Raw genomic sequence first — 25,329 nt, 5'->3', positions numbered from 1 at the left:
ATAACAGTGGATAAATTACTACATAAAGCCCTATACACCTGAACAAAGTTCCACACAAATCCATGATATATATGCTAGTATACTATGTTAACATCTCAAATAACAGTGGATAAATTACTACATAAAGCCCTATACACCTGAACAGAGTTCCACACAAATCCATGATATATATACAAGTACACTATGTTAACATCTCAGATAACAGTTGATGAATTACTACATATACAGCCATATGAACCTGAACAATTTCCACACAAATCCACGACTCACGGGAAATGACGACAATAGCCGACTGGTTGTTTCACTTGAGTAAATACAGGGGATCACACTTGTAAACGTGAACGAGGTCAGATGACGTGTGACCCAGTTCGGAAATCAGCTTGATTTTTATCCGCCGTAATCCCAACTCGAGTGAGCTGAATGAAAATGGCGACCCTGCCTCTCGATTTGATAGAACCACAGACTCTCCTGGTGACATTAGTGGCGGTAGCTGTGGCATACTATCTGTTCTGTTCCTCTTCACACGAACTTCCACCTGGCCCTAGAGCCTGGCCAGTTATAGGCAATCTTCTCGACCTGGGGGAAGTATGGACGCACCAAAGTGCATTTGTATTATTCTGAGCTGCAGAAAAAGTATGGGAACGTATACAGGATATATTTCGGGAGTTCCATGATGACGATTGTAAATGGATATGAACCTGTGCACGAGGTGTTGGTGAAGCAAGGCGGGGTGTTCAGCTACCGTCCGACCTGGTTATACTCCACAAAACAAGCAACAAAGAGAGCGAGAGGTGAGCACTTCCGGGTTGGGAAATCTTTCAGAAACTGTATATATATATGTATATATATGTAGGTCTGCCGAAATGCCAACAGGCGAAGGCGTCCTCAAAAGCACCTAACTGAAGAAGAAGAAGATATATATCACTGTGCGTCAGCTGTTCGTGTTTAGCTGTTCGTGGTTATCACGTCACATGTATGTTTATCCGAACAGTTACAGTAATATAGCCTGCATATGGGGTCGAAGCAGTGAGAATCCATGATCAGCGCAGTGTCTATGTCAACGTGAGATTATATATATTTGGAAAGTGCCTAATGCAGTATACACCTGTTTAATTCCAAGTATTCGCTAGGTGTGTCGACAAATGTAAATATTTACACCACAAAAATATTTACAAGAACGCCACGACTAAGTTTTGATGGTTCATTCCCAGGAAGACGACAACTGTGATGTTTAAAACAACAAATTAGTGGAGCATGCAAGGATTTTCAAGTCGACTGCCTCTGGAGAACAATAGAGGTCCTGTGTGACTTTAAGCACACCGGTGATACTAAATTGTTAACCGGTAAATAAATGAAATACTCCCACGAACCATTATTTACACCCCTAAAATACATATCACATTTTTATCCGTGACCATGCACTTTATCGATAACAAGCAATTCATATACAGTAGAACCAGAAATTATTGAGAATTTAAAGATTGTAAATATTTTTTTTCACTCAGTACTCACGTATTAAATGTGATTATTAGCAGAACATAACTCCAGATTCAAAGACAGGTGAACAGTTAGTATTGGTACGCAGTGGAAATTAAACTAAAATATCTATGGTGTGCAGTGGAAGGTAAACTAAACTACATAAATTTTTACTTACCTTTCAATCAACTAAACGTGAAATCCCCTTATAATCAACTAAACGTGAAATCCCCTTAAAATCAACTAAACGTGAAATCCCCCTATAATCAACTAAACGTGAAATCCCCTATAATCAACTAAACGTGAAATCCCCTTATAATCAACTAAACGTGAAATCCCCTTTTTAATGCAATGAGAAATGTGAAATAAACTAATAAATAATGAAGTTTAAACTGAAATGAAGAAACTGTCTACCTAGCAAGTGTTAAGTGTTAGTGAATAATTCTCTCAACTATCCCTGTTTCTATTTCTATTTTATCTGTACTTGCTAGCTATCACTTGGAGAGAGTTACCCATTAACAACCGTCACTAGCGCCTAAAACTGAAAGTTTTAACATCTGTATCATACGCGGTCGACCTTCGCACAGAATCTCGTGCAGCATGAAAAGCAAATGTCCTTGCTGGGCTTCACTCATTGTACCCATGAGGGGATTCGAACCCGGGTCTTCGGCGTGACGAGCCGACGCTTTAACCACTAGACTACCCCACCGCCCCCTTGTTCTACTTGAAATCACTTCAGCTGATCTGATGTCCTTGTTATAATACTCTAAAAGCAACTTCCTCTTCTCTAAATCATCCATACTGAGGATCACTGAAAATGTCGTCTGCTAGCAAGTAAACAAAGGGGGATAACTCTTCACAAACTAATGAAAAAGGATTAACGGAGTTGTCTCTCTTGAAAGAAACCAAGCACTTGATAGCTGGTCAAGGTTGTTTATACTAAAATCCAATTGAACATATTCCTAAAATTCTCAATAATTTCTGGTCATACTATACAGGCCTTGTGTCTCCAGTGAAGTGTGGCGCCACAACCACGAATTGAATCAAATGGGATACGGGGATAAATGGTGACATTTTACTTTTAAAAATTTTGAAATACGGACCTGTCATCTGGTCCTATAGTATTACTTGGCAGTATGGTAAGTAAAACATTTAACGTAATTACAGTGGGATCACACCACAATAGCGTGTACAAACAATAACACACCTCCTTTTGTTTACAGGAATCATATGGGGGGACGGAGAGGAGTGGAGACAGTTACGTCGAATGACCTTGGGGGCATTACGTGACCTTGGAGTTGGTAAATCACCCCTTGAGGAACGTATTACTGAAGAGATACATTATTTGAAAGAAGTTCTTACGGACCTAGACGAACATCCAGTACAGATCAGGAAACTATTGACTCGATCTGTGGCCAATGTCATTTACAGCGTAGTGTTTGGTTCAAGGTAACATATCATAGATACTTATAACATCTGTGTTCTTCAGCGCGGATGAGTAGGCGAGTGATGAAGCGTTCGCTCGTCATGCCGAACGCCCGTGTTCTATTCCCAACTTGGGTACAGCGTGTGAAAGCCAATCGGCTGTGTCTCCGCCATGATTGTGCTGTTCTGTTGCTAAAAGTGGCGTTAAACAGACCATGTGACATCATATTTCCTTCTCAATTACTGCAGGAGACGTGTGGAGTGAGCCACCAAAATATGCTGCCAGATTTATATTTCCGCTGGTCGCGGTTTTGAATCAAAGGCAAGCCCTGATATGATCCTTGGTATGTGGACGCCATATCTGTACACATTTATTATGCCATTTAGCAAGACCGACGTCGCATTAGGCTTAACTCCCATAGCACGCAAATACGATTGAACCAGTAAAACAGGGCGTACAAATATCTCACTAACTGTCAATTGTAAGAAGTATCATTATGGGGGGTACCGTGAGGATCCAGGGTATGAATATAATCATGTACCCTGCAAGTCATCTTTGTCTTGGTAGGCCACTAAATGGATCGGGTTTTCTGACTTGGTGACTTCCAGTGGATCGATGTTCACTGGTCTAGGTGATCCACAAACAGCCGTCACTAAGTATGGTGTTAAGTAACAAACAACATACTTTAGACGAAATACATCCTGAGAACAAATAATATTCGTGAAATTAAATGTTATTCAAATACGATTTCAGTTTGATCCAACGAAGTGTCCTCATGCTCTGCTCTGCTCTGTTTAGATTTGAGTACGATGATCTAACGTTTAAGTCTCTCTTGGACATCACAGACAACTTGTTCCGTACCCAGGGTTCAATGGCAGCCATCAATGCTATTCCATCCCTCAGGCACCTCCCGTACTTCAAAAAGGTGAGACCCCTGCGCTGTGTATAATGGCCCTGCGCCGTCTTATCGCATCCTAATTACGAATATGCTCATACTGTTCATCACTGGATTGTCTGGTCCAGACTCGATTATTTACAGACTACCGCCATATAGCTGGAATATTGCTGAGTGCGGCGTTAAACAACAAACCAGCCAGCAACCAGCCTTGCGATTTGTTTTATAAATTAAAGTTGTTGTTTTGCTCATGTCAAATGAGGTCGATCATGTGATGTCATGCGTCGTTATCCATCGTCCGTCTGTCCAGAGACAATGGAAGATATTTACGCCCAACATATGGAAGATCGATATCATTTTCACATGTTAAGAGTTTCAAGATGGCAACAAGTATTAGTACAAATTCGTTGCTAGAGCAACATCACAATCATATCTTCGACAGTTGATGCGTCCGTACTTTGAAGGCAGTAATAAGATGTCTACGTACGCTGAGACACGTATTGAAGAACACCGATGTACCTACCAAGAAGACGTGGAACGGGATTATGTCGACGTCTTCCTCAAATATGAGGCTGAGAATCCTGATTCCACTGTCTATACAGGTGAGGTTAGCTGAAATATGGTCAAACAACAATATAGTGCAAGTCCTCCAAGTTGACCTACCATTTGTCTTCTCCATTTCTGACTGTTATATATGCTATGGAATTGTCTCATTTGAATACATCCACTTGGTCTGTATTAATCCACTTCCTTAGAAAGTACTCTTTTGCACTTCCACAAATTTCTTTCCAAAACTAGGATGTGAATTTATGAACAAATATCTATAACTAGATTATTATTTCCGAAGCATAACTTTGTCAACGATTTACTGCAGTGGGTGTAAGGATATTGTGATAGTGATGCACCTCACTACGGCTTGTATCACATCACAGCTGTACACTACTTTGCACAACCTACTCTTCTGCAGCTTCCAATATGACGCGGTGCATTTTGGATCTAATCTTGGCTGGAACAGAGACAACTTCCGGTACATTGGATTTCGGGGTCCTGTACATGATAAAGTACCCGGATGTTCAACACAAGTGTCAAAAAGAGATAGACAGGGTAATTGTTCTCTGACAGCTCATGACTAGGTATATTCTACTCATCTTTTGATAAGGATATTCTGAACGTCCATAGAGATGTTGCCGTTTTAACGCATCCCATGGCCGTGTTGAGTGAGTGAGAGGAATAGCGAGCTTTACGCCGGGTTTGGATATTCATTGGTAATTTCAGGGCCTTGGTTACTTACACAGGGGCTTGAAACGCTAAAAACTGCCATCAAGGTATGTACTGTCACTAACGGGGTCTTATAAAAGGAAATTCTTTCCTGTGGTTACTTAGGTGAAACCCAAGAGCTCAGTTCTGGTCCTGAAATAGTAAGATAGGGTGAAGTATTGCATTCGAACCCAAAACTGTGATTGTATGTTTAATCAATAGTATGTATTATCTCATTTAGTATGCAACACATACACCTTAGTCAGTTGCATAATATAATTATGTCAAAGTCACTAATAAATATTATAGGTTGATAAATGATCAGCTGCATGGTGTGATCTAGAGAACTTGACAAAATGTCCACAGCAATTGTTTCGTGTGAAGGTAAGGTGAAGTACTGTATCATACTGCCTACAGGTTGTGGGATGCGGGCGGGCAGTGCGAGTCTCCGACCGGCCTTCCCTAGTCTACACTGAAGCCACAATAATGGAGATACAGCGCATGTCGTGTGTTGGTCAGTCCAGAATGATGTTGTTATTGTTGTTGTTGTTGTTGAGGCATTCGCTCGTCTCGCACAGTCCCTGGGATCGATAACGACATGGATACGACGTGTGGAGCCAGCTGGTTGTTTCACAGCCTTGCTATGGCTTGATTATCGCTAGGAGGCCAAACTCAGTTTGATATAAATAAAGACGACCCAGATAGCTCATAGCCAGTGCGCGATCTGGGGTCAAATAATGAATTCGTATGGCGCCTACATTCCACTATAAATGGAACTAGTTGGCGAGTCAACCTACAATCAGAGGGTCAACCTACAATCAGAGGGTCCTAGCACCACAAAGGGGCGCTACTCTGAACTGTGAATTGCATTTGGGGTCTGGGCCACACGTGCCCCGTCTTGCATTCGATTTCGCGAGTGTTGTTAAAAGTACAAGACTATGTATTAAGAGTTCTATTCCAGACCAGTTTATGTGTTAAAGACTCATGGTAGTGGATTTAACCGTACCTGGTGTAAACGGCGTAAAACATGACCCACTTGCTCATGATCTTTACGTTGTGAAATGCGCATATCGCACTTTGAGGTAGTGAAAGAGTGTACGTGACGAGCCAACTCGAGAAGAAATAGGCAAGAGCCAAGTGCTGCACTCGATACTGTACGGTGGCAGTGGTTTTGCTTATAAGGTCTTTAATCCTCATGAACCAGTGTTTTGTATGCATGGTCCTCATTCTGCTCATTATCCAATACACTATATCTACCTTCAGCTTCTGCAGGTGTTCTCCGTACAAGCCCATGGGATGCCTGGGTGGGAGGGTATCGCATCCCCAGGAACACCCTGGTGTACACCAACATCTACTCGGTACTGCACGACCCAGATGTATGGGGGGAACCCCATATCTTCAAACCGGAGAGATTCATCACCCCCGAAAGGGAGATAATTTACCCTGATCCGTGGATTCCGTTTGGTGGAGGTTAGTACATTTTCTAGTAACGGGATATTGTACCGGAGTGTGTCCATGGACTTCAAACGCTTATGGTATCATAGTATCTTGATAGTAAGACAGTATATTAAGTATCATATAAAATGGTAAACTGTTGTGTTTGTGGGCAGGTCTCCGGATGTGTGCAGGTGAGATTCTGGCGAGGATGGAACTGTTTCTCTTCTTCTCGAACCTGCTGCAGAGCTTCCACTTCTCCAAGGTCGGCAACGCTGAACCCGACATTGACCCTGAGTTTGGGATGACAATGACTCCAAAGTCGTACGAGGTCACAGTTCAGTCCAGACTCTAATGACAGTCAGCGATGCTTGTTCCTTCTACAACAGCTCCCTCTGCAAGTTTATTCACAGACAGGTCACAGGTGACCTCTTACAGCTATACACACGATACAGACTTGCCATTTAAGCCAAACTGCATTGAAGTGACAGTCATGAAGCGCATTTGTGAAGTCCTTCTCTTGAAAATCAACAGTGTTTAAGATTATCGGACCCGTTACCTGATCGGATTTCCTGTATAACACTACTCGTTATCAAAATGTTTATACAAAATATATTGTATTTAGATATATATGACAAGATGTCCATAGCTAATTGAATCAAACGACTATATATCAGAGTATAACAGATTCTAAGCCATGTATTACTGTATAAAGGTGAGACTTGTTCAGCCTAAACAATGAGTTCTTCCAGATCAAATCCCAGTTTCACCTTGTTACATCTATTAACATGCTGGGTAATAATATTGATCGTTCATTTGACAAAATCACCTGAATCTGTATTTGTGTGTAACCCCTACCTCTACCTGGAGTGCCTAAATATCTGGATGTAGTTTATCCAAAATTTCAGATTTCTACCTAGGTCTAAATTCTAAATAGAAATATAGAATACCAAAGAGAATCTCCCAAAGCCAAACCAAGAACAGGTATGTATCATGATTCGTTTATCCAGACATTTCTCAATCGGGGCGGTTTTACTTGGAACTGTGCTGTCCCAACAATCAGTATGTTACTGCATTAACTAAATATGTGTGCTTCTCTGTGATGGAGTCTGTAAACCGTCTTCCGACGTTAGCTCAGCATCCTACACGTGGGCTACACGTGACAGATTCACTAGGAGAGTCACGGTCCGTGTTACAGTCCACCCTGTCTAAATCGGACTGGTTTTGGAATTACGCTGCGTCAGGTTTCAACTGATGTCCGTTCTTGAGTAATTGAATCAAGTAATCCATTGAATAATTTGTAACCTGATTTGTGCCAGTATTTTAAACATTATGTAACCTTTTATTTTTTAAACTTTGTTTATTGGTATTTTAAAACAAATGTGATATTTGCCTTGTTGTGATTCCATGTATGTATAATATTGTGTTTATTCTGCCTCTCGTAGAACCTAACTCTTTTGCAGAAGTACTTTCTAACGTGATTTGATAATGGAATTGGTGTGAGGCAGGTGTATTTTTATAGCTATTTCTTACTCGGAATTGCAACCATTACAGTAGACTAAGGCTTAGTCTCTGAATGTATATATATAATTTTGATAGTAACAAACAAGCCCATTTACATTGAAAAGGAGCCCTAGGGAGACCAGAGATTCAGAACCTGAGGAAATCTAGACTTGCTTTATTTAGGGCTTTAGCACTGGAGAAAGGGCTTGGCAGTAGGGAAATTAATGTGGTTCAGGGACTGTGAGACAGACTACCATTACAGATGAGACGTGCGTTTCATTTTACTTTCATTTAAACTTATATTTAGTTTTATCTCGCGAGATGACACCTCACTTAGGGCGGTCTGCAGCTTCAGTCGCTTGCCATAGGGTCATGATTATGCATGTGGTATTTCACGTTGTTTGTTGAGGGCCTCGCATGTTGGATTTGATGGTATGGTATGAGCACTGTAAAACAGGTAACGATCAACGAAGCCTTCTAATTGTGTGGCAAGTGATAATTTCAGTCATTTGGGGGTCTTGTTCACAAAGTGCTTTTGTTAACAGTTACATTGAACCGAAATTACACTAAAGATCTTACCAAAAGAATTCCCGAAATCGTGTTCAACCCTAGCAATTCATATCTCATTTTGACTTATGTACGAATAATATACCCTAAAGGGTTTGAAGTCCTGAACTTATGATAGATAATAAAGGCAGATTCTTGTGTAAGAGAACATTGTTTTGTACAAGATAGGTACAACGATGAGAACTTATATTTGATGTATGAAATACCTTTGTCAAAATCATATCCTTGTCAAAATTTTGACATTTTACGACAAACGTTACCTGAGATTAAGTTGCCACTGCTGGAGAGGCAGTCGACAGGAACCGGACTCCATGGCGTGCTAATCAAGAAATACATTTCGATTTCGGTACAAGTGGAGTGCATTGCATACATTACAATATAACTCGGAGGATTTGTTGGCTGTGACCAAATAAGTTACTGCTGTTGTTGCACCAGTCGATCACGTGCTGGATCCACGGGATCCACAGCTATCCAGCCAGTATTTATACTATGTGATATTTGAAGGTGCTATATGTTTAATTATTCGTTTTCATAAGTCTACATGTTGTTGAGGTACACAAACACAAATATCGTTATTAAAGACACAAGTATTTTAGAAGACCAGAAGCTGGGTCTTAGCTTTGAGATTGCACAGCTATGGATTCCAGTGTAGAAGGTTATAGCCAGCTTCACCCGTGAGGTGCGGGTCAGATTAGGTATTCCAGCGGGCCAAAATATGTGTCTTAGCTTTGATTTTGTTCAACTATGGATTCCAGTGTAGAAGGTTATAGCCAGCTTCACCCATGAGGTGCGGGTCAGATTAGGTATTCCAGCAGGCCAAAAGATGGGTCTTAGCTTTGATTTTGTTCAGCTATGGATTCCAGTGTAGAAGGTTATAGCCAGCTTCACCCATGAGGTGCGGGTCAGATTAGGTATTCCAGCAGGCCAAAAGATGGGTCTTAGCTTTGATTTTGTTCAGCTATGGATTCCAGTGTAGAAGGTTATAGCCAGCCTCACCCATGAGGTGCGGGTCAGAATAGGCCCACAGTACTTACTGCTGACTACCCACTATAATGTGATTGGGTTGTTACACGTCCTGGTTCACTGCGTGGATAGGTGCTCATGCTGTCAGCTGTTGATTTGCCTGGTCGTGAGTTGTGTACAGGCCGCAATAAGGATGGAATATTGCTGCCTGCTGCAAAAACTTACATTCCCCCATTTCATGACATGCTCATATGATAATACATTACCATTAATATGCTGGCTACAAAAAGAAGCTATGCATTAATAAACTCATTTCCAAACTGAATATTATAACAACAAAGAAACATTTCCATGTAAACTTTAATAGGTGGATATTGAGATCATAAGAAGACGTCACAGATGCTTCATGTCCATGGCATGAGTCCAAAGGTGGGGCAGGGTTCCCGCAGCAATGCCACACATTTTGACCGGTATACCCAACAGCAGTGCATCGGCGACGCATAACGCCCACCAAGACGTCTGAAGGCAGACACGCTGACTGCGAGAAATGTTAAATCAGAACTTGTCTGTAAAACAACAGTCCTCTTCCATAACAGAGGTTGACAGACATGACTTTCTCGATGACACTGCGTCAGGCCAGGTCGTATGGCGGACGACGTGGTCGTATCCCGTAATGTCCTGTGTTGGGGTGGATACGAGGTAGTCACGAAATGATCTGAGCAGTGGTCACTGCAGTCAGGAACCTGTGCCGGAGATCGGTCACCCGTATCCATCTGACCTGTCTTTGCGTTGTGACACGTGGACGTCCTGCACAAGGACGATCTCAACACTACTGAAATGGTGTTTCATGGCAATAGAAATACGTAGCCACATGAAGTTGTGTTGTAGAATGCCATTCCATGATGTGCGGTTCATTAGTCGTCTAAAATTTTGAACGATCAAAGGTGAACAGATGAGCTTCTCAAATCGACATGAGTTTCTGACATTCATGTGCTCCACCCAGGTTAGTGAGATGCACATTCACAAACGTGTTGCACATGTCCATGCCGAAACCACTGGCGTCATGATACGTAGCACATGTGTTAAAGTCAATTTACAACTACTGTGTTTACATCTGTGTTTGTGTACCCATGTAGTTCCATTGTATATTTCGATTTCCTGGGTGGACAATTTCCTTTTGTGGCTAGCATACATTGAATGGACTTAAAGTGTAAATGTTTGTAAATAATGTATCCATATATTGTACCATCCACTTCATAAAATAAATATTTGATCAAAAACATCGTTGCGTGCTCCTTAAAACATATCCGGAGAGCGGAAGGTCGCGGGTTCGATGCCCGACGGCGTCATACCAAAAGACGTTAAAATATGGTACTTGTTGGTCCCTGCCTGGCGCTCGGCATTAATGGGTACATCAAGGACTGGTCAGCTCGGAGTCAGTATAATCTGTCTGAGTGGGGTATTCATGTTTCACTGCGGCATGGTATCTCAGTGGGCTAGCACTATAAAACCAGCTTGAGTCTGGGCTAGTACAAGCAGCCGCACCTACACATACACATGCATGCACGTGGTCATATGAGCAAAATATTCTCAAGAACGACAATAAACACAATTTCACCTCACCTTAAAACATATTCATGATGTACTTTTTATCACCATCTTAGCCATGGACATAATTACAAACATATCAATGGCAGCCGTAAACAAGTTGTGACGATATATCAGCGCCACCTGCTGGCAGGTTTGAATCCTGATTTGCACCAGTTAAGCTGTCTTCTTTGGTTAGCAGAATTACTGAGTACTTCTCTCCAAGAACTGACACATCAGACAGAATAATTTTAGACGTCTCAGTTGGGCAACATTTTATATATGGCTCCTATGACATTTTGTTTTTTGTTTAATATTTTAGTTTTGCCATATCATTCTGATTCAGATTCAGGACTGGTTTAAGAATGGGTGGGGAGGATGTTCAAATTTTGATTTCTTGAATTAATTTGTTGGTTCATGAATATTTCAATAAAGTAAAAGTCATTTATAGTTTCGTTGTATTTTACATGGTCATGTCATCAAAACAACCACATTAATGTTTAATCGAGCGAGTACAGGCCATTTGTTAGACACAGTAACATACAAAACAACAGACAAGCAGTGATAATTTATTTTTGATAACTGTCATTTGATGTAAACTCTAATCAACACAATTAAAACCTTATGTTAAGCTCTATGCATCATGTATCCCAACCATTAACATTGGATGCCAAATCTTGTAGTATGCTCGGAGCACCCCATCAGAACCCCAGTCAGTTAAATTGTCCGCTCCTACACAGGAGTACACAACCCAAGCTGCCTGTTTATGTTCACACTAAGATCATATCCTTCCAACAACCATTCACGGAGTGAACAAATTCTTGCCAACCGAAGGAGAACCCCTGTTTCCCTGCAGGGCACAACCCAGAAACTCCAAGCAGCCAAAGGTCCCCCATCCATCAACCCTCAGCAACAAACACTGCTGACCTTGGCTTGATGTGTGGCATTGAACACAGGACAAGTGTATATTAAACAGGTTCTTGGCTTGGTCATCTGGCAGTCCTAACTCTCACATGTAGTACTGTATCGTTGAGTAGCCACTGTATTATACAGCCATTCTATTGGACAATCCATATTATCATCTGTTTCTCAACTCCAGGTTTGGCTTCCGAGGCAGTGGGCAAACACCACAGTAAAGCGAAAACAAAATTAGAAAATTGACTTTTGGTTGAAAATACAACTGGTAAGTTGTGTACTTTTTCAGATTTGCGAAAATCATGTGCTAATATATTCCCAGAACCAAATGCTACCATACCTTTCAAAACAATACAATGCCGATACAAATAACATAATGCTAAAAATAGCATCCAATCAAATTCAGTTATAAGCAAAGATATTTTAAGCAAGGTTACTGATGAAAGAGATGCAGATGGTGATGTTACTTCCAAAACAGAGCTATGGTGATGAATGGCTACAAGGTATTTATCAGAACAGAATCACGATATAATACACTGGATAATCAAACATGAGAGTATTGTTCATTGGGAACTACAATTTCACACACATCACACATTTTCCTTCTTACATACTGTCATACATAGCTTCACAGTGCATGTGCCCATTTGCTGAAATGGTAGTGAGTTATTTACATATTGAAAATGATAGTATAATTGTATTTACATTTGTGTCACATTGATACTGACTGAATGGACGGAAAGTCATAATTATACATTAAATGCTTTCAATGTGCAATACAATGCAAGTATGTATAATATGAACATTGTGTAGAATACTGACAGGGGTATTAAAACATGAATACTTGTGTATGTGTTATCAACAAACAAGATCTGGGCCAGTTGCACAAAGCGATCTTAGCGCTCTGACTGTCAAAGGCCCAGGTTAAGTATGGGAGTTACTATCATCTTAGTGCTATGATTGCTTTGTACAAGTGGGCCTTGTTCTGTATTTCTGTACAGGTAAGACCGGCTAGGGGATACATACATGTAACACACAATGTACTGTTCCAGTGTACTACAGCATAGCTGATCCCAGGTGGGCCATGTTGGTGGTTTGGGGATATTTTGACGTATGGTGATCATTATATCAGGGCCACCTAATACATGTTTTAAACAATACAGACAGGAATATCACACACACATTTTACATTGAGCAATAAGTCCATGTTGAACAGGAACCAGTCAGTCCTGCGGAGCAAAGAGTCTCCACCAAAAGACAACCAATCATCTGGTGTGAAGACATCCTGACGGGCAACCAGTCAATCCTGAAGGGCAACCAGTCAATTCTGAAGGGCAACCAGTCAATCATGAAGAAGAGCTAGTCAATCTTGAAGAGCATCCAGTTTACAATTCAGGAATTTTCCCAATTGCAAGACACACATACAATGAACGAAGTTGGTACGATCAGTCCTCTGTCACAAACACAAATCCTCCATCAAGACTGCAACAACGGTGTCACTGTCCGAGATTTGCTTGAGGAAAGGTCAGTATTTGACCGGCGGTCACCACTAGGTGGTCGAGGTACAATCATTCCCTCAGTGTCTCTGTCTGTTACATAATCATCACCATTCAGGTTATTCCTCACCATGTCAATGCTGTCCCTACTGAGTGGCCGATCGTTGTTTCGACGATGATGTGTTTCGTTTTTGGACACTTGATTGTTCAGGCCCTGGCTCACTAGATAAGGACTTTGGTTAATTTCTGGCAAAATTAGCCGCTTTCCTTCAGGTTCAGCAAAATTATAAAGCCTTGACATGTCTGAAGTTTGTTTCTCCAACACAGAACTCAATCTGAGTGTGCTCCTTGAAGAAGTTCGTGAAATTGACTCTAAATCCATGTCATCTGCATGTCCATTTTCATAAATATCTGACTCTGCAATGGCTTTCCATGTCTCAGCACGGATTTGTCTCGTCCACGTTCCTAAAGGACATACCAAGTGAATAAGAATTACACCAAGAAAATTTGTGCATTTACATTTTAAAGCATACAGAAAAACAAACAAAGAAAAACAAACATAACAATCAATATACTATGTAGGGAGATGAAGTCACTGACAGAATGGGAGTAGTACGTAATGGCGTGGTTACATGATACTGAAGCATATTATAGGCCAAGAATTCACATACAAAACATGAATATATTTTGAGTGTTCACTTGAGAATCCAGAGCCAGGATGCAGACGTCCCTTTCTCAGACATCTACATGGTCAACTTGCACCTGCCCCCAATGTGTTCACTTGGTTATATATTCAGAATGCGTATCCCATTTTTCATTTTTTCTTACATAAAAACTCTTTGATTGAGGATGGAAGGAATGTTGTATATAGTAATTCTGCAGCTATTCAGGGCTGACCACTGACTTGACTTGCAACTAGCCTCTTCTGTGACGGCATGACTGCTACAACACCATCAACATACCTGCTTCCCTGCCACCTTCATCCCTCTCCTCCTCCTCTGTGTCAACCCCATCGTCTTCCTCCTGGAGAGCCTCCAGACGGGAGCTGAGGGGGAAGTGAGCCTCTGCCAGCAGCCTCTGCAGAACCTCGTCCGTCAGGCGCGTGGGATTCTGCAGGACACTCACCACTGACGACACTTCCGACCTGGGCAGTATTGACATCCTACTGTTAGTTATTGCAGGCTTATACATCACACTATCCATGGATGAAAGCATGCCTATAGCCTACGCAGGGTTTTATGACAACTCACAAACATAGGTCCCCCAGGGACCTCTAATTATTAGACTTAAGGGTCCTTGAAGGCATTACGAGGGTCCTGTCAAGTAAAGGTGTATGTTTTGATAATTTCTTTAGAGCTGGAATGAATGAACTGATGGGTGAAATGATGCACCTAACTGCTCTGAAAAAAAAGAACCAAACACTTAGCAAATCATAGATGTGTTGTGGGCACTGTGAACAATGTTGTGCTTCCCTCTGGACGCAGTGAATTTTTGTTTTGGCGTCCATTCTCTAAATTTGTGCATACTGGACACACATTTGCGCGTCACGTAACCCTGATATGTATTACCCTGTTCTAGGATCTGTGTGTTTTCACACTGCACTCTCAGCTCCCTGGGGAGTATACAAGCTGCAAAAATTCAATCCAAGTATAACCTATTTATATATCTTGGAGAAAATGGCGAATTCAAAATATCTAAGTAATGTACACCCTGATTGTACCTACAGGTGAATACAAAAATCCAGCTAGAATCTTATAGCAATTGGCCATTCATGCCAGCAATAGTTGGCTGTATCATACCAGAAATTGTCAGCTACAGCTGCTTTTAGATATGGACAATCATCCCGTTGCTTTGTGGGACAGGACCCTGTGTGATGAACATCAGTGTCATCATCCTAACAGAATGAATCCCTGCACACACAACCAACTACAGTGAGTACTGGAAACTTATCATACTAGAATGAATCCCTGCACACACAACCAACTACAGTGAGTACTGGAAACTTATCATACCAGAATGAATCCCTGCACACACAACCAACTACTGTGAGTACTGGAAACTTATCATACTAGAATGAATCCCTGCACACACAACCAACTACTGTGAGTACTGGAAACTTATCATACCAGAATGAATCCCTGCACACACAACCAACTACTGTGAGTACTGGAAACTTATCATACTAGAATGAATCCCTGCACACACAACCAACTACAGTGAGTACTGGAAACTTATCATACCAGAATGAATCCCTGCACACACAACCAACTACTGTGAGTACTGGAAACTTATCATACCAGAATGAATCCCTGCACACACAACCTACTACTGTGAGTACTGGAAACTTATCATACCAGAATGAATCCCTGCACACACAACCAACTACAGTGAGTACTGGAAACTTATCATACTAGAATGAATCCCTGCACACACAACCAACTACAGTGAGTACTGGAAACTTATCATACCAGAATGAATCCCTGCACACACAACCAACTACAGTGAGTACTGGAAACTTATCATACTAGAATGAATCCCTGCACACACAACCAACTACAGTGAGTACTGGAAACTTATCATACCAGAATGAATCCCTGCACACACAACCAACTACAGTGAGTACTGAAACTTATCATACCAGAATGAATCCCTGCACACACAACCAACTACAGTGAGTACTGGAAACTTATCATACTAGAATGAATCCCTGCACACACAACCAACTACAGTGAGTACTGGAAACTTATCATACCAGAATGAATCCCTGCACACACAACCAACTACTGTGAGTACTGGAAACTTATCATACCAGAATGAATCCCTGCACACACAACCAACTACAGTGAGTACTAGAAACTTATCATACCAGAATGAATTCCTGCACACACAACCGACTACTGTGAGTACTGGAAACTTATCATACCAGAATGAATCCCTGCACACACAACCAACTACAGTGAGTACTGGAAACTTATCATACCAGAATGAATCCCTGCACACACAACCAACTACAGTGAGTACTGGAAACTTATCATATTAGAATGAATCCCTGCACACACAACCAACTACAGTGAGTACTGGAAACTTATCATACCAGAATGAATCCCTGCACACAACCAACTACTGTGAGTACTGGAAACTTATCATACTAGAATGAATCCCTGCACACACAACCAACTACAGTGAGTACTGGAAACTTATCATACCAGAATGAATTCCTGCACACACAACCGACTACTGTGAGTACTGGAAACTTATCATACCAGAATGAATCCCTGCACACACAACCAACTACAGTGAGTACTGGAAACTTATCATACCAGAATGAATCCCTGCACACACAACCAACTACAGTGAGTACTGAAACTTATCATACTAGAATGAATCCCTGCACACACAACCAACTACAGTGAGTACTGGAAACTTATCATACCAGAATGAATCCCTGCACACACAACCAACTACAGTGAGTACTGGAAACTTATCATACCAGAATGAATCCCTGCACACACAACCAACTACAGTGAGTACTGGAAACTTATCATACCAGAATGAGTCCCTGCACACACAACCAACTACTGTGAGTACTGGAAACTTATCATACTAGAATGAATCCCTGCACACACAACCAACTACTGTGAGTACTGGAAACTTATCTACCAGAATGAATCCCTGCACACACAACCAACTACTGTGAGTACTGGAAACTTATCATACTAGAATGAATCCCTGCACACACAACCAACTACAGTGAGTACTGGAAACTTATCATACCAGAATGAATCCCTGCACACACAACCAACTACAGTGAGTACTGGAAACTTATCATACCAGAATGAATCCCCTGCACACACAACCAACTACTGTGAGTACTGGAAACTTATCATACCAGAATAAATCCCTGCACACAACCAACTACAGTGAGTACTGGAAACTTATCATACCAGAATGAATTCCTGCACACAACCTGACTACAGTGAGTACTGGAAACTTATCATACCAGAATGAATCCCTGCACACACAACCAACTACAGTGAGTACTGGAAACTTATCATACCAGAATGAATCCCTGCACACAACCAACTACAGTGAGTACTGGAAACTTATCATACTAGAATGAATCCCTGCACACACAACCAACTACAGTGAGTACTGGAAACTTATCATACCAGAATGAATCCCTGCACACACAACCAACTACTGTGAGTACTGGAAACTTATCATACCAGAATGAATCCCTGCACACACAACCAACTACAGTGAGTACTGGAAACTTATCATACCAGAATGAATCCCTGCACACACAACCAACTACAGTGAGTACTGGAAACTTATCATACCAGAATGAATCCCTGCACACACAACCAACTACTGTGAGTACTGGAAACTTATCATACCAGAATGAATCCCTGCACACAAACCAACTACAGTGAGTACTGGAAACTTATCATACCAGAATGAATCCTGCACACACAACCAACTACTGTGAGTACTGAAACTTATCATACCAGAATGAATCCCTGCACACACAACCAACTACAGTGAGTACTGGAAACTTATCATACCAGAATGAATTCCTGCACACACACGTTGCCACTGTGAGTACTGGAAACTTATAATGCCAGAATGAATCCTGCACACAACCAACTACTGGTGCTGGAAACTTATCATACCAGAATGAATCCTGCACACACAACCAACTACAGTGAGTACTGGAAACTTATCATACCAGAATGAATCCCTGCACACACAACCAACTACAGTGAGTACTGGAACTTATCATACCAGAATGAATCCCTGCACACACAACTAGCTACAGTGAGTACTGGAAGCTTATCATACTAGAATGAATCCTGCACACACAACCAACTACAGTGAGTGCTGGAAGCTTATCATACCAGGAATGAATCCCTGCACACACAACCAACTACTGTGAGTGCTGGAAACTTATCATACCAGAATGAATCCTGCACACACAATAGCTACTGTGAGTGCTGGAAGCTTATCATGCCAGAGATGAGATCCTGCACACACAACCAGCTACGGTGAAGGTGCTGGAGCTTATCATACTAGAATGAATCTGCACACAACCAACTACAGTGAGTACTGGAAACTTATCATACCAGAATGAATCCCCTGCACACACAACCAACTACTGTGAGTACTGGAGCTTATCATACCAGAATGAATCCCTGCACACACAACCAACTACAGTGAGTACTGGAAACTTATCATACCAGAATGAATCCCTGCACACACAACCAACTACAGTGAGTACTGGAAACTTATCATGCCAGAATGAATCCCTGCACACACAACCAACTACAGTGAGTACTGGAAACTTATCATACCAGAATGAATCCCCTGCATCCTGCAACCAACTACAGTGAGTGCTGAAACTTATCATACCAGAATGAACTCCTGCACACATAACCAACTACTGTGAGTACTGAAACTTATCATACCAGAATGAATCCCTGCACACACAACCAACTACGGTGGTGCTGGAAACTTATCATACCAGAATGAATCCCTGCACACAAGCCAACTACAGTGAGTACTGGAACTTATCATACTAGAATGAATCCCTGCACACACAACCAACTACAGGTGAGTACTGGAAGCTTATCATACCAGAGATGAATCCCTGCACACAACCAACTACGGTGAGTTACTGGAACTTATCATACTAGGATGAATCCTGCACACACAACCAACTACGGTGAGTACTGGAAGCTTATCATACCAGAATGAATCCCTGCACACACACAAACCAGCTACTGTGGTGAGTGCTGGAAACTTATCATACCAGAATGAATCCTGCACACAACCAACTACTGTGAGTACTGGAGCTTATCATACCAGAATGAATCCTGCACACAACCAACTACAGTGAGTACTGGAGCTTATCATACTAGAATGAATCCCTGCACACACAACCTACTGGTGAGTACTGGAAACTTATCATACCAGAATGAATCCTGCACACACAACCAACTACAGTGAGTACTGGAAACTTATCATACCAGAATGAATCCCTGCATCACACACAAAACAACTACAGTGAGTACTGGAAACTTGATTATCATACCAGAATGAATCCCTGCACACACAACCAACTACAGTGAGTACTGGAAACTTATCATACCAGAATGAATCCCTGCACACACAACCAACTACTGTGAGTACTGGAAACTTATCATACCAGAATGAATCCCTGCACACACAACCAACTACAGTGAGTACTGGAAACTTATCATACCAGAATGAATCCCTGCACACACAACCAACTACAGTGAGTACTGGAAACTTATCATACCAGAATGAATCCCTGCATACTAGAGATGAATCCCCTGCGCACAGCCAACTACTGGTGAGTGCTGGAAACTTATCATACCAGAATGAATCCTGCACACACAACCAACTACTGGTGAGTGCTTGGCTTATCATACCAGAATGAAGTACTGCGAACCAACTACGGTGAGTACTGGAAACTTATCATACCAGAATGAATCCCTGCACACAACCCTGGAAACTTATCATACCAGAATGAATCCCTGCACACAACCAACTACAGTGAGTACTGGAAACTTATCATACCAGAATGAATCCCTGCACACACAACCAACTACTGTGAGTACTGGAAACTTATCATACCAGAATGAATCCTGCACACACAACCAACTACAGTGAGTACTGAAACTTATCATACCAGAATGAATCCCTGCACACAACCAACTACTGTGAGTACTGGAAACTTATCATACCAGAATGAATCCCTGCACACACAACCAACTACAGTGAGTACTGGAAACTTATCATACCAGAATGAATCCCTGCACACACAACCAACTACAGTGAGTACTGGAAACTTATCATACCAGAATGAATCCCTGCACACACAACCAACTACAGTGAGTACTGGAAACTTATCATACCAGAATGAATCCCTGCACACACAACCAACTACAGTGAGTACTGAAACTTATCATACTAGAATGAATCCCTGCACACAACCAACTACAGTGAGTACTGAAACTTATCATACCAGAATGAATCCCTGCACACAACCAACTACAGTGAGTACTGGAAACTTATCATACCAGAATGAATCCCTGCACACACAACCAACTACAGTGAGTACTGGAAACTTATCATACCAGAATGCACAACAACCAACTACTGTGAGTACTGGAAACATCCCTGCACACACAACCAACTACTGTGAGTACTGGAAACTTATCATACCAGAATGAATCCCTGCACATCAACCAACTACTGTGAGTACTGGAAACTTATCATACCAGAATGAATCCCTGCACACAACCAACTACAGTGAGTACTGAAACTTATCATACCAGAATGAATCCCTGCACACACAACCAACTACAGTGAGTACTGGAAACTTATCATACCAGAATGAATCCCTGCACACACAACCAACTACAGTGAGTACTGGAAACTTATCATACCAGAATGAATCCCTGCACACACAACCAACTACAGTGAGTACTGGAAACTTATCATACCAGAATGAATCCCTGCACACACAACCAACTACAGTGAGTACTGGAAACTTATCATACCAGAATGAGTACTGGAACTTTATCATACCCCTGCACACAACAACCAACTACAGTGAGTACTGAAACTTATCATACTAGAATGAATCCCTGCATCAACACAACCTAACTACAGTGAAATGAAACTTATCATACCAGAATGAATGAACATAATGTCCAACCTGCATACACACATACCAACTACTGTGAGTACTGGAAACTTATCATACCAGAATGAACCCTGCATCACACAACCAACTACAGTGAGTACTTGAAACTTATCATACCAGAATGAATCCCTGCACACACAACCAACTACAGTGAGTACTGGAAACTTATCATACCAGAATGAATCCTGCACGCAACCAACTACAGTGACATACTGAAACTTAACATATACAGAATGAATCCTGCACACACAACCAACTACAGTGAGTACTGAAACTTATCATACCAGAATGAATCCCTGCACATAACAACCAACTACAGTGAGTACTGAAACTTATCATCAGAATGAATCCCTGCACACACAACCAACTGCAGAACTGAAACTTATCATACCAGAATGAATCCCTGCACACACAACCAACTACAGTGAGTACTGGAAACTTATCATACCAGAATGAATCCCTGCACACACAACCAACTACAGTGAGTACTGGAAACTTATCATACCAGAATGAATCCCTGCACACACAACCAACTACAGTGAGTACTGAAACTTATCATACTAGAATGAACCCTGCACACACAACCAACTACAGTGAGTACTGGAAACTTATCATACCAGAATGAATCCTGCACACACAACCAACTACAGTGAGTACTGGAAACTTATCATACCAGAATGAATCCCTGCACACACAACCAACTACAGTGAGTACTGAAACTTATCATACCAGAATTCCTGCACACACAACCAACTACAGTGAGTACTGAAACTTATCATACTAGAATGAATCCCCTGCACACAACCAACTACAGTGAGTACTGGAAACTTATCATACCAGAATGAATCCCTGCACACACAACCAACTACAGTGAGTACTGGAAACTTATCATACCAGAATGAATCCCTGCACACACAACCAACTACAGTGAGTACTGGAAACTTATCATACCAGAATGAATCCCTGCACACACAACCAACTACAGTGAGTACTGGAAACTTATCATACCAGAATGAATCCTGCACACACAACCAACTACAGTGAGTACTGGAAACTTATCATACCAGAATGAATCCCTGCACACACAACCAACTACAGTGAGTACTGGAAACTTATCATACCAGAATGAATCCCTGCACACACAACCAACTACAGTGAGTACTGGAACTTATCATACCAGAATGAATCCCTGCACACAACCAACTACAGTGAGTACTGGAAACTTATCATACCAGAATGAATCCCTGCACACACAACCAACTACAGTGAGTACTGGAAACTTATCATACCAGAATGAATCCTGCACACACAACCAACTACAGTGAGAGTACTGGAAACTTATCATACCAGAATGAATCCTGCACACAATAACCAACTACTGTGAGTACTGGAAACTTATCATACCAGAATGAATCCCTGCACACAAACCAACTACAGTGAGTACTGGAAACTTATCATACCAGAATGAATCCCTGCATCACACAACCAACTACAGTGAGTACTGGAAACTTATCATACCAGAATGAATCCCTGCACACAACCAACTACAGTGAGTACTGGAAACTTATCATACCAGAATGAATCCCTGCACACACAACCAACTACAGTGAGTACTGGAAACTTATCATACCAGAATGAATCCCTGCACACACAACCAACTACAGTGAGTACTGGAAACTTATCATACCAGAATGAATCCCTGCACACACAACCAACTACAGTGAGTACTGAAACTTATCATACCAGAATGAATCCTGCACACACACAACCAACTACAGTGAGTGAAACTTATCATACCAGAATGAATCCCTGCACACACAACCAACTACAGTGAGTACTGGAAACTTATCATACCAGAATGAATCCTGCACACACAACCAACTACAGTGAGTACTGGAAACTTATCATACCAGAATGAATCCCTGCACACACAACCAACTACAGTGAGTACTGGAAACTTATCATACCAGAATGAATCCCTGCACACACAACCAACTACTGTGAGTACTGGAAACTTATCATACCAGAATGAATCCTGCACACACAACCAACTACAGTGAGTACTGGAAACTTATCATACCAGAATGAATCCTGCACACACAACCAACTACAGTGAGTACTGGAAACTTATCATACCAGAATGAATCCTGCACACAACCAACTACAGTGAGTACTGGAAACTTATCATACCAGAATGAATCCTGCACACACAACCAACTACAGTGAGTACTGGAAACTTATCATACCAGAATGAATCCCTGCACACACAACCAACTGTGAGTACTGGAAACTTATCATACCAGAATGAATCCCTGCACACACAAACCTGGAAACTTATCATACCAGAATGAATCCCTGCACACAACCAACTACAGTGAGTACTGGAAACTTATCATACCAGAATGAATCCTGCACACACAACCAACTACAGTGAGTACTGGAAACTTATCATACCAGAATGAATCCCTGCACACACAACCAACTACAGTGAGTACTGGAAACTTATCATACCAGAATGAATCCCTGCACACACAACCAACTACTGTGAGTACTGGAAACTTATCATACCAGAATGAATCCTGCACACACAACCAACTACGGTGAGTACTGGAAACTTATCATACCAGAATGAATCCCTGCACACACAACCAACTACAGTGAGTGCTGGAAACTTATCATACCAGAATGAATCCCTGCACACACAACCAACTACTGTGAGTACTGGAAACTTATCATACCAGAATGAATCCTGCACACACAACCAACTACAGTGAGTACTGGAAACTTATCATACCAGAATGAATCCCTGCACACACAACCAACTACAGTGAGTACTGGAAACTTATCATACCAGAATGAATCCCTGCACACAACCAACCAACTACAGTGAAGTACTGTACTGAAACTTATCATACCAGAATGAATTCCTGCACACACAACCAACTACTGTGAGTACTGGAAACTTATCATACCAGAATGAATCCTGCACACACAACCAACTTGTGGTCATCATACCAGAATGAATCCCTGCACACACAACCAACTACAGTGAGTACTGGAAACTTATCATACCAGAATGAATTCCTGCACACACAACCAACTACAGTGAGTACTGGAAACTTATCATACCAGAATGAATCCCTGCACACACAACCAACTACAGTGAGTACTGGAAACTTATCATACCAGAATGAATCCCTGCACACACAACCAACTACAGTGAGTACTGGAAACTTATCATACTAGAATGAATCCCTGCACACACAACCAACTACAGTGAGTACTGGAAACTTATCATACCAGAATGAATCCCTGCACACACAACCAACTACTGTGAGTACTGGAAACTTATCATACCAGAATGAATCCCTGCACACACAACCAACTACTGTGAGTACTGGAAACTTATCATACCAGAATGAATCCCCTGCACTAACAACCAACTACAGTGAGTACTGGAAACTTATCATACCAGAATGAATCCCTGCACACAACCAACTACAGTGAGTACTGGAAACTTATCATACCAGAATGAATCCCTGCACACACAACCAACTACTGTGAGTACTGGAAACTTATCATACCAGAATGAATCCCTGCACACACCAACCAGTGCGGTGAGTACTGGAACTTATCATACCAGAATGAATCCTGCACACAACCAACTACGGTGAGTACTGGAAACTTATCATACTAGAATGAATCCCTGCACACAACCAACTACGGTGAGTGCTGGAAACTTATCATACCAGAATGAATCCCTGCACACACAACCAACTACAGTGAGTACTGGAAAGCTTATCATACCAGAATGAATCCTGCGCACACAACCAACTACAGTGAGTACTGGAAACTTATCATACCAGAATGAATCCTGCACACAACCAACTACAGTGAGTACTGGAAACTTATCATACCAGAATGAATCCTGCACACACAATAACTACTGTGAGTGCTGGAAACTTATCATACCAGAATGAATCCCTGCACAACAACCAACTACAGTGAGTACTGGAAACTTATCATACCAGAATGAATCCCTGCACACACAACCAACTACGGTGAGTACTGGAAACTT

General features: G+C 41.5%; 2 protein-coding genes across 2 annotated transcripts in view; one reads left to right on the top strand and one right to left on the bottom strand.

Annotated features, from left to right (window-relative positions):
- Window positions 1-341: 341 nt before the first annotated feature.
- LOC124285163 (cytochrome P450 2J5-like) lies at window positions 342-8,701 on the top strand. Its single transcript, XM_046721341.1, has 8 exons — window positions 342-791; window positions 2,700-2,925; window positions 3,701-3,827; window positions 4,240-4,399; window positions 4,765-4,901; window positions 5,472-5,568; window positions 6,318-6,524; window positions 6,665-8,701. Exons 1-8 carry the CDS (start codon window positions 671-673, stop codon window positions 6,841-6,843), a joined length of 1,254 nt encoding a protein of 417 aa, XP_046577297.1. The 5' UTR covers window positions 342-670; the 3' UTR covers window positions 6,844-8,701.
- Window positions 8,702-11,661: 2,960 nt separating this feature from the next.
- The window catches only part of LOC124285179 (fibrous sheath-interacting protein 1-like), a 40,540-nt gene continuing 26,872 nt past the window's right edge, over window positions 11,662-25,329 (bottom strand). The window contains 2 exon segments of the mRNA XM_046721364.1: window positions 11,662-13,984; window positions 14,482-14,663. Coding sequence (XP_046577320.1) covers window positions 13,500-13,984; window positions 14,482-14,663 — 667 coding nt within the window. The 3' untranslated portion in view covers window positions 11,662-13,499.

Source organism: Haliotis rubra, unplaced genomic scaffold, assembly GCF_003918875.1.
Source record: "Haliotis rubra isolate DU_JTF1 unplaced genomic scaffold, ASM391887v1 Scf354, whole genome shotgun sequence".
Taxonomy (NCBI): domain Eukaryota; kingdom Metazoa; phylum Mollusca; class Gastropoda; order Lepetellida; family Haliotidae; genus Haliotis; species Haliotis rubra.
The sequence above is the reverse complement of the archived record's forward strand: the minus strand, read 5'-3'. Positions and strand labels throughout refer to the sequence as shown.